The sequence below is a fragment of the Phalacrocorax carbo genome, chromosome 3 (genome assembly GCF_963921805.1).
Source record: "Phalacrocorax carbo chromosome 3, bPhaCar2.1, whole genome shotgun sequence".
NCBI lineage: Eukaryota > Metazoa > Chordata > Aves > Suliformes > Phalacrocoracidae > Phalacrocorax > Phalacrocorax carbo.
The window spans coordinates 26655761-26667954 of NC_087515.1; the positions used below are offsets into that span (position 1 = coordinate 26655761).

At 36.3% G+C, this 12194-nt stretch overlaps 1 protein-coding gene across 1 annotated transcript in view; it reads right to left on the bottom strand.

Annotated features, from left to right (window-relative positions):
- USH2A (usherin) overlaps nt 1-12194 on the bottom strand; it is a 391083-nt gene that overhangs the window by 250681 nt on the left and 128208 nt on the right. Inside the window, exon 21 of the mRNA XM_064446238.1 lies at nt 1978-2108. Within this exon, the coding sequence (XP_064302308.1) occupies nt 1978-2108 (131 nt within the window). The remainder of the gene's footprint in view (nt 1-1977; nt 2109-12194) is intronic.

Genomic DNA, 12194 nt, shown 5'->3' on the forward strand with positions numbered 1-12194 from the left:
GACTGCCTACTATACTTCAGCCTCTGCACAATCCACAGGCAACAAGAAAAGTATCGAGTGTTCCTCCTTTTTTCTGTAGTTAGTAAACAGACCTTCTTCTAAAATGGAAGTGCAGGATTCAATTCCCTCCATATTGTAAGAAAAATCTATTGTGTGATACTCTATCCTCAGGAGACTGTCCCAATCACTAAGGAAAATGGTGCTCCAGATTGGCCCTAAATTTCCACTATTAGTGACTTCACTTTGTATAAAATATTCAGTGCTTCCCTGGGAAAAAGATAGAACAAATGACCTGTAGTCACTGAAAGATACCTATACATTTAGCTAGAGCTGATTGTGTAGTGCAGGGGTGGTTTTAAAGGCATCATGATAAGAAGAAACTCCGCAGACAGCTAAAGGTTTGCAGACACTCTGAGTTTGGAGGAAGGTCTATAGAACAATTCAATTATGCAGACAAGACTGAGGAAGACGTCTGTTCACAAAAAACCTCATGCTTCCTGGACCATGAGTAGAAACCTGCAAAGAATGACAGTGAAACAATACGGAAGGGAAAACAAGCAGCTAGACAACACAAAAGGGAGACAAAAGAGATGATCAGACAACAGCTAGATGAATGGCAGCGTACATAAAGTTGAGAGAAGTACGAATGGACAGGAAGAAAAGGATTTGAAATTAACACTAAGAGAAGGAAGAAGTGAGGCTGCTGAAGACTCCCCACTTAGAAGGCTTGGCAGGACTATCCCCAGAACAGATACAACAAAGGGAAAATGCACTGCTGATCGTGAGCAAAGATACATACCAGAATCCTGAGAGGGACTAAGGGTAAAAATAATTAACCTGCGACAGGACACAGCTGGAAGGGAGCACAAATATTGCACCACACTGCTCTAGATAAAAAGCAGCAGAGACACAATTGTCATCAAAAGAAAATTTTGCAGTTTTTAAGAGAAGAGCTCAGAGGCAGGGCCATAAACGCTTATCATATATGCTGCGACCACAATTAGAGAAAACAATCCATACAACCTGGTTAAGAAATCACATAATGTCACTAAGAAGTAATTAAAGCATTTTCACACTAAGGCAAACTGTGATGCACAAATGAAGGACTAAGAATTGCTGCTAAAGAACATGATACCTGATGTTATAGGATAGGAATAGCAAATATGGAAAAAAGAAAAAAGAAACAAACTGTGTAGAAAACATAGAAGCAAAGGTAGATAGTAAGGTAGCACAGCATGTTAAGGATACAGAAGACTGAAAAAAATTTTAGAACTGAATTTTCACAGGTACAAGTGTTAGAAAAAGATACTAAAAGCATTATATTGATGTAGGCCACAGTACCCTACTTCTGAATCTGAAAAGGCACAAGTCTTCCACGTTATTAATGAGAAACTAGAAAACACTGGCTTTCAAGAAATAGCTATAGTAAATCAAATTCTAAGACCTACGCAAGTCATGAATGCTTTGAATGAAATATTTTTTTTTTCCTACAGTCATTGAACCAGCAATATAGGCTACTTTAGACTTTGTAAAAGAAGGGAATAATATGGAAGTGAGGGTCATGAAAATCAGCATGGGACAGAGTTGTCCCAAGCTGATTCAAATGAACCACAAAGATAAACAAAGATATATTCATAAAGAAGTACTTTGTTAAAATTCAAGATAGTATTGAAAATATTGCTGAACTTAGAAGCTCTAGGGACTGAATATGAACAAGACCTGCATTTTTTACAGTTGAAAGATGGGGAACCCACACAAATGCAAAAGAACGTAATGAATTGTGGCAAACATTACAAAAAAATTAGCAATGTTTTAGTGTTTCTGTGTTTCTCTCCCCAAAATGTCCATTTACCTAAGGGTTCTGAAGAGCCAGTTAACTTGACCCAATTAAATAATAATAATCATAATAATAGATAAGAATGTAAAGAAGTACTGAAGGACAAAGCTATTTTTATAGCATCCTGCCTTTTGTTGTACCTGTGGATCAAAAAGAAAGTAAGGACGCCCACTCCTCAGCTGAAGTGCAATGTATTCCTCTTGATTCCCAGGTGATGCAGAAAAAAATATCAAACCATCAGGTTCCTGGGTTCTAAATTTCACTTTAAGCCCTGGTTAGAAAACACAAGCAGATGGTTAACGTCAGAAATAGTTCTTATGCATTCTAAGAGTAATTACAAAACATTGTTTTAAAAGCAGCAGTAAAATGGCAAACCAAAACCATGGAAGTTCTGTTCACCTAAAACCCCTGCCAGTCATTGCAGGAGAAATTTTTCTAATCCAGACTGAATCAGCCTTGGTGAGAAATGTGTGTGATTTCAGAGCCCTTACTCATCTGTAAACGACAACATGCTATTGTGACTTATGCTGTTCAATAACTTCTTTCCTTAAAAAATACAGTTCAAATATTAGCATACTATCCTAAGAGTTGATATTTTACATGTAGATATTCACTTGCCCCTTAACATTTCTATTCGTAAAGTAGGAACGAGATTCCTGCATGGAAGGATTTCTATGAAGAATAGTGGAAGGTTGGTTCCAAAAAAGATGTGTGCATATATATATGTATACACACACATATATATATTTTTATATATATACATATATTATTTTATAATTACATATGCCTAAGTGCACAAAGAAGACCTGAAAAAGAACAAGTTTTAACAAAAATTTTACATATCCCAAGGAATAATTGATGAACTAAGCTTAATTAAGAACTTTCCAGATAATTTTCAGTAGTCCTCCATTTGGCTTCTGCTAAAATGTTGTCTCAGCACATGAAATGTAATTCAAATTACATACAAGAAAACAAACAAACAAACAACCAGGAATGGTTTTTGTATGTTACATTCTACCTCAAATAAAATATCAAAACAACAAGCTGTTAACTGTACTGATTTTTTTGCAAAGGGAAATGAAAAGGCAGCAATAGCAACATGTACTTATACTGTACAATTCCATGACATTTCTGTGTAATGCTGGTTACAGACCAGAATAATTTATTCAGTTTTACCAAACTCCATCAAACTACTCAAGTCTTTTCACATGCATTTTCACTATCTTATGTCAGCCAGAAAACAGTAAGTGACAAAGTTTTCCTTGTAGACAGCATCCTTATTTAAAAAAAAAAAATCAGAGAATTATAATTCTGATGCACATTCATACTAGATCATGTTTGCTAATTACCTATACCCATAAGAAATATCCTTTGACCCCACTTCTTAATCACATAAATGTTTTCATGCAAATCACGTGATGCAATCACAGACATGAAACACATTCTCTAGGCAATGAAAATCAGTCACGCTATTAAAATACCTGCAAAGAGCAGCTGTACACAAGTAACACCCAGCAAGTAAATAACACAATAAATAGTGTCCATACACTTAAGGAAAAGCATAGCTTTGCCTGGCTCAGAAATAACCACTATTGCTGTACTTTGAGATCCCAGGTATTTCCACCTGCAGTGTCTGCTGAGGAGGGTGAGACTGATGGCTTCTAAACCCCATTTTTTTAATCAAGCTGCTAAAAGACGTTTCTGAAGACCAGAGGATCCCTCCTCACACCTAATTCAGATGGACAAACACAAACAAAATAATTTAGTTTCTGCAAAAACACCATTATTTTATAATGTGTTAGAAAATATAAATTACATTTAGATTAAGTTTAAATTAAATTTAAATTAAATTCAATAAGAGCACGTGCAAGGTCCTGCACCTGGGGAGGAACAACCCCACGCACCAGTACAGGCTGGGGGCTGAACTACTCGAAGGCGGCTCTGTTGAGAAGGACCTCGGAGTGCTGGTGGACAACAAGCTAACCATGAGCCAACAATGTGCCCTTGTGGCCAAGAAGGCCAATGGTATCCTGGGCTGCATTAAAAGGAGTGTGGCCAGCAGATCAAGAGAGGTTATCCTCCTCCTCTACTCTGCCCTGGTGAGACCACATTTGGAGTACTGTGTCCAGCTTTGGGCCCCCCAGTTTAAGAAGGATGTGGAACTGCTTGAGCAAGTCCAGCAGAGAGCTACCAAGATGATCAGGGGACCGGAGCATCTCCCTTATGAGGAAAGGCTGAGGGACTTGGGTTTGTTTAGGCTGGAAAAGACTTAAGGAGGATTTCATCAATATTTATAAATATCTAACGGGTGGGTGTCAGGACAATGGGACTAGGCTCTTTTCAATAGTGCCCAATGACAGGACAAGGGGCAATGGGCTCAAGTTGGAACACTGGAGGTTCCACCTCAATATGAGAAAAATCATATTTACTGTGAGGGTGCCAGAACAGTGGAACAGGCAGCCCAGAGAGGCTGTGAAGCCTCCTTCCCTGGAGACATTCAAAACCTGCCTGAGTGCGGCCCTGTGCCCCCTGCTCTAGGTGTGCCTGCTCAAGCAGGGGGGTTGGACAAGATGATCTCCAGAGGTCCCTTCCAACCCCTACCATTCTGTGATTCTGTGAAATTGTTCATAATGGTAATACTGCAGTAATTCTAAAAGTTTCCAAATGTTATGCAGGAGCATTTTTTCTTCTTTGGATATGGAAGAGGCTTACAAACTTTAATTCCTGCCAGTAGAGCTGCCATAGCTTCATATAAAGTACTGAGGAGTCAGGAACCATCGTTTTCAGTCATAGCCCATACAGCAAATTCTTCTAAATTCATTTGTCACCTATTACATAATTCAGAAAAGGACTCTACACCTTTAAGTTGAGGTATTTCTGGAGTTTCTCATGAGTTAAGGAAGTTTGTATAACCTAGCTCTAAATAAGTACTTTCATACCTCAGTGTTAATATTTTCTTGTAATCCTAGAAGTGAGTGCAATGGAGAAACCAAAGAACAAGCAAACTTCTGCCCAATAGATAATATTTTCACTGGACGATAACTTGTGAAATGAATACTTTTCACAGGAACATACTAATTAAAAAAAAAAAAATCTGAAAAGATTTCTCAAGTCCAGGCTGGACCTCGTGGTCAAAGCAAAACATAGCCAGAAATCCCATTCAGGCTTGTGACAGCTAGGTGTATGTCATTTTTCTGCCTTATTAACACTAAGCACTGAAAACAGATCACACTTTAACCTGAACACAGAAAGCTTTCCTCTGAAAATTTTAAAAGTTTCACAGAAATCGAAAACCACATTGGATCACCAGAAAAAATTCCGGGGGGGGGGAGACATTTTTCAAGGAAGTTTCTCAAAGACTTGTGTCTACTATTTCTAAATGTGTCAAACTTGTGCCTAAAACCTTAACTACAACGTTATATTTAACAGATAAATAGAAGCATAAATAAAATACTGACATTACAATTACTTTGGTAATTTGTCATATAGAGAAAATGCATCTCAGCCAGACTACTGAGGCTACTAAATCTTGGATGGAAAATATGACCATCTGTGGTGCATAATATGAATGTACTTTTAATCAACTGAATCTTGAATTGCAGCTGAAGAATTCACCTGACAGGTCTGTTTATGTGACAAAAATGATTGGTCCACAAGGAGTTGTTACCATTTCTGGGGTAAAAAACAACAGGGAACTCTACTACAAATTAAACATTCATATAAGTCATTCAAAAAAAATCTTTAATTCCGTTTCAAATAATAGCTGCAATTGGAGAAGCTGTCAGAATTCCTTTAATTATAAATAAAATAATTTCTTCAATTGCTGTAATTGACTTTCTTCAGTTATAATGGCATTGCAAAAAACATAACACAAGCATTGTATACAGTGAACATACAAGACAAAAAGAACACACAGTAATAAAAGGACAGGTAGAATATATTACTAATGTTATTATTAATGTTTTAAAGTATCTCAAAGCATGTTAGGGCAAATTCTACCCTTCTATAAGGATCCACATAGTTTCAACTTATGTAGCAATGGATTGTGATTAGATTTCTAGCCTAGTTTTATAGATGGCACATCCTGGTTCATAAAGGAGTGAGGATGTGAGTGACTAACAGGGCCATTTTAAAGGCACTAAACTGAGCAGCAATATCAGACTATTAAAACAAAAGAGATATACTATTACAGTAATGTCAGATGAGTCAGAAACCAGCTTTGTTTAATACAAAAAATGCATATGAAACAATTTTTTATATCCCCTCTTTGCCTCCCTCATGTAAGGTTTGCAAGTCTGAGCTTCAGCAACATTTCAGAATCAGACTCAATTTCACATCTGGATTCAGATTCTTCTGCTGCAGTTCAACATAGCTTGTGAGATGCGCACAGAAGTATTTAACAGGCAAGAATGTGCTCTTTAGAGGTTGACTGTGATTTTGCTCAAAGCAAGTTTACAGAGCACACGGGATTTAGTTTAGAAGAGCCAGTTGGCAGTCATGGGGAAAAATGAACTAATTAGAGCAGCTCCTAGATTAGCATAACATATACTAACAATTTATAATTATTACTGCAATAAGATTAACTTCTGACTAATATTAAACCTTTTTTCCTGCAAAATAAGTTAAAAATAGTAGGGTTTCGTACAAGAAAGTTTTTCACCCAAACTGAAGAGGTTTTAATTCCTGTGAAACACCTTTCCAATTTAACTGAATTGAATGTAGTTTTAAAATAAAAAGTCAGCACTTCAAAATATGACAACATTCAAAGTACTCAAAAATGTCTTTTGACTTCTTAAAATTTAGGGGAGAAGACCTAGGTGGACAATGTAGTCAGAGAGGCAAGGTAACTGAAGATATCCTTTTCAATCACAGCTGTGAGATTTCAGCAAAGTGACCGACTGAAGCCTAATCTCTTTGTCCCATGCACTCAGCTAAAACCCCTGTAAAATACCTTTCTCTCCAACTGGATGTTCGGAGTCCAGCTCAAAATAGCCAACAAATATGAGTTACTAGACTCATTAAATACACAGAAGTTGCTACAAGTGTCAGAATGCTCCTTCACCAAAACCTATATAACCACACTAACAAAACTGTCCAAAAGTGACAAGAACCCAGCGTACATTCTGGTTGGAAAGATAAAAAAACCAAGCCTGCCTAATATCTGGAAAATCACAAAGCATTATTATAAATGAATTTTGCATAACCTACAAAGCGCATCCATTGTCAGTGCAATTTATCCCAGGATTGTACAACTGTAGGAACACCATTTGTATTTTCATTCTACTTATATCTTCATGTGAAATGGTGTAAATAATTATGTAATTGTTCATTCCAATCAAATGAACAGAAAATTGTTGGCAAAGAAAGTGATCCGTTTATGTTTACTAAAGCCCTTATTTGCGCTTAATGCCTAATAAAATGAATAGAAATTGTATATAAAATTTTGACTACAGCATTAGGCTCTCAGCAGTCCCTTCAGGATGACAAACGTTAAGCATTTACTTAACATTAAGACTGTGTACAAATGCTTTTGCCTAATCAAAGTACATTTTCCCACAGAAATTATAAAACAAAATTTGGTTTTAACTGGGAAGGGAATAGATGGGATGTAAAACTCTCGGTTACTACACACTTCCATTTAATTAATATTTAGTAGTTATTCTCTCTGTGAGAGTGATTCTGCAGCTACACGCCATTACAATAGCTAAAGCACATTTAAAATGTATTTTTAATAAGAGAATAAATATTCCAAAAAAAAGAAGGGAGACTTCAAAAAAATGGATCAGTATTTAAACCAGTTTTAAATAACGGACAACAAAATTAGAGGAAAAGGAGGAGCTCAGCGGACACTTCCCTGGACATACTCGTGAAGATTCTCTGCTGAATACAGGTTCTTCACACTATGTGATGGGCGATAGCTTTCTGGATTTTGTTGAGAGAAGCTGAAAGTATTCTTCCCAAATCTGCTCAACCCTTTTTGTTGTCTTTGGTACAGGATCAGGCTCCATATTTTACTGTTACCTTAATGTGTTTGAGCATTTTTTTGAAGTTCATCATCACAAACATTAAACCGAGTTGTAATTCCACCAGTTAAGTAGAGCTGTCCGTTTTTAAGTTGCTTTCTTTTTTGAGCAGAAATTTAAAATATGTACTTAAAAGTTGTATACGTATATACATATACATATGTAGACATACATATACATGTTCACACAGATACAAAGAAAATTTTTCCCAAACCTTCTCCAAGCTGTAACTGGAGTGTCCAATTGCAGGTCAGCAATTGCAGGTCACCTTTTTGTGATGATAGTAAAACCAAGAGAAGCTGAAAATCCATTGTTTTTAAAATTAGTCTGTACAAAACGCCCATATTTTGAAAAAGTCTAAGTTGATTCAGAATGACACGATTTGAAGACCTTCTTTATATATACTACTTAATACGACAAACTGCCAAAAACCTAAGTCAAACTAAAAGGTTGAACAAGTGTAAACACATAATATGATGAATGAATGAAAGGGGGAAATAGGCAACACTTGTGGAAATCAACTACCAGGCAAAACCCCAAATCCTCTTGATGAGAGTTGAGCACTTCTTTTATACTAAAATGACTAATTTGATACCTGTTTTTTCTTATTTTGCTTGCTACTCCATTATACCCACTACTGGTAAAACAAACAGGACATTTTAGCTTTAATCTTCTTACTACATAACCCAAATAACTTCAGTCATGTTTGCATTAATGCTGCATTAATCATGTTGTTGCGTATTAATGAGTTTTCAGGCTATGCTAATTACTGTCATAGATTCTGCAGCAGCCCATTAAATATACAAATTACAGAATTAAAGAGCCAGAGCTCTTCATGATTAATCTTTAAATGGAGAAAAACTAATGATGTCTGTACAAAGTTTCTCTCCACTTTTGGCTGACTGAGCCCAATGAACAATCAATTAGAGCATTTGAAGAATAAGAATATTGCACATACTAAAAGATTTGTTATGCTGTTATTCTATGCAGAAGACACACATTTATAAGCTCTATCAAATGGACTTCTGTAACATATTCCAGTCTTTAAGGTCTCCCAAAGTGTTGCACAGGGGTAAAAAGCCATAGGACATTCCAATTCATTATTGCATACTCATAGGAAACTGCTGGTTCTATATGAATATAGTAAATCAATCTTCTCCTTTTAGCAAGGACACAAGTCCTGCTACTCCCTAGTAAGAAAGATTTACAGCAAACCTTGGTGAAAAGAAAGCTAAGATAAGTTTAAAGTCATTTGATAAGATTTGATGTATTAGTAGCACTTTATCCCCTCACTTAGAGAGTGATGCTTTTTCAGGAATAGTGTAATATCTAGTGGTTAAATCAAGAGATTCAAAATTAGGAGACCTTGAGTCTGTGCTCAGCCAATGACTGAGGTATGTCACCCAAGAGCCATCATTTAAATGCCCTGCCTCCATATTCCTTCCTGAAGAATGGTGGCCAATATCACATGTGTAAGGCTCTAATATTTGAAAAATTCATTACTGTTTTGTTCTCCATAGCCTTAAATATATATAAAATCAGCCAAATGCCCACACATATTCAGAAAAATTACCTAGACACTATGTATCTACTGACATTTGAGAAACACTAATATATCTGAAAAAGGGTATTAGTCTAACCTTTTCCAAATACTACATATTATGCAGAACATCACAAGACCTCCCTGCAGAACAGATTCTCAGTCTGTATTAATACTACTCTGAGCATCAATAGCTGCAGTTTAGAATTAACCAGGCCATTCCAGACCTGTCTGATCAGTTCTTTATACCATGGAAAAATAAATAAACCACACTTTACACATTCAAGATTTTATATATATATACATATACACAAAGTATTTCTTAAAAAAAAAAACCAAACCAAACAAAAACACACTCAGAGCAAGCCTGACCATGGCATAAGAATACTCTCATATGAAGATAAAGTGAAAAAGACTGGATTGCTGCACTCAGTGCAGAAGGAAGAATACATAATACAAGCATATGACATAGCCTAGGAAAGGCAGATAGGGAGCAGAGAAGCTTCCCAACACACAGTCTACACGCAAACAAGACGGTATTCCAGGAAAGTAAAAGGAAAGAAGTTCAAAGCCAAGATGTACCTTATTATCACAGGCACTTTACAGCTTCCCAGTGAAAAGAGAAACATTGGTATGACAAAGCACAAAATATTGACACAATAAGTATTTGAGAGTTGAGCAAGACCCAAAAGGAACTGGACAGTCTGACTACCTAGATTTATCTAAATAAATAATTGAAGACCTCAGAAAAACATATCGAGAGATCAGGGTGAAACATGATATGGAGATGCAGATGGTACCATTGACCATTAACATTCCTCTGCCATTAGAGCCAACATCCACCTGTTTACACAGAGGTTTTAAGCAATACAATCATTAAAGAAACTAGTATCCTAACTCAAATTTGTCTGTTAAGCAGGCCTAGGAACACAATTCATAAGTCTTCCACTTGTGTACATTGTGACAGTATACAACAAGCTTACATCCAACGAGCCTTATTTTTTCAGAGCATAGCTACCGGAAGAGAAATAACAACTGTAATAGTGAAATTCTAGGAGTCGAGTCCTGCTTGGGGTAAGGATCAGCTGCAAGTTTGTTTCTGTGTTGCTTTTAACATTGAAGTGAAATATGAACAAAGATGAAATATCAACCCAATAGTCAGCTAATGCTTTCTTTGCTGTTATTGTTCAACTTGAACAAAATCCGAGAAAATTTTACTCAAATGTAGCCTCGCAAATAATACCTGTAATCTTTCTTTTTCTTTATCTTTATGTAGGCTGGAAAGAAGTTCAACAGGCTCTGATTTTGTTGGAAAAGGAAGAAAATAGTTTCTAGGAGTAAGAAACTTTTCTGAGCAATTTCATGAATTCAAACTATGATATTTAAAGTTCAGAAATAGAGGCAAGCATCATCATTTCAGGATAAATTCTTTAGAGAAAGAACTGTATTCTGTTAGCCATATGTGAATTAGGGCATAAAAAAGGTCATCTTATGCAACAAGGGTAAGGTGGGAGAGGCTTCTAGGTGTTAATGCAATGCAAATCATAATTACTAGAAATATGATGACAAGAAGAATCACTTCAAAGATTTACAACAGTGTAATCTATAAAAGGTCAACATCACAGAGAAATCAGAAATGAGCTGGAGGTCAGTGGTTGTAAATAGCACTTCAGTTATAAGTCTTTAGTTAGTATTTCCAGCAGTAGTACAAATGTAACACTGCACAGAGAGCAATTTAACTGATCAAGGGAAAAGAGTATGACTAGAACTGAGTAAAATGCAAATATATCAAAATGAAAGTCAGTGTAATGATCTGAAACACAGCAAATTTAGACAACAGTGCACTAGCCAAGGCAGAATCCCACCACACAGCATTGCAGAAGCTGGAAGCACAATAAGGTGGAAATCCTGCAGCAAGTGAAGAACATTATTGATTAGAAAATTTATATACAGAACAGAAGTATAACTAAAACAAGCTAATGCATGTCTTGAGGAATACTACAGGACAAAAACAGAAATGTAACAAGGAGGAAAAAAAAACCACCACCAAACAACTTTTAGACAGAAATACAACACCACAGAGCAAACACTGAGAAAAAGCATAGCTTCAAGTTACAAACTCAGCAACAAAAGCTACTCGCAGTAGAACTGCAAAAAAAGCTAACAAACATATCCAGGTTCGTGCAGAGTTTTAAGGTAGACCAATAAACTGCAACAAAACTGCCAGATTAAGAACTGGAAGTATTATATAGTGTTTTCACCTATTAATATTTGTGACAGTGTTTCCCCTATTATTGACATAATGACCTTTTCCAGAGGAAGCCTAAAACTGGTTTCATTTGCAGAAACTAAGTTCACAAAAGGATTTCAATGGAATGATCAGGTGCAAGTTTTATATATAGATAGCAAACCCACTGTTCTCCCATTCACAGGAGAGTGTGCTAGGCATAGCATGACGTACCTGCTGACAGCAAACAATTATTTCCTCAACCTCCATCAATTTAGGTGGTTGTAAAGGTTCGTTCATTGCCTTCTAAGGTATTTGCCACCTAATAGAACTGTGCCTTGAAAGCACAGCGGATCCTGCTTTGAAAGAGTTAATAATATTCCATTGCACGTTGTTCTGTTATCCATGTGCTTCCATACGTAGGAACTGCACACTCTGTAAATTAAGTGCTTTATGGGATTTGGCATGAAATGTCCATTGAAAACATATCCAAACGCTTTGTAGCACTCAGAATATTTTGCTTAGAATACGATCCACAGCTACTGAAAAGCTGTCTTCCACACCTCA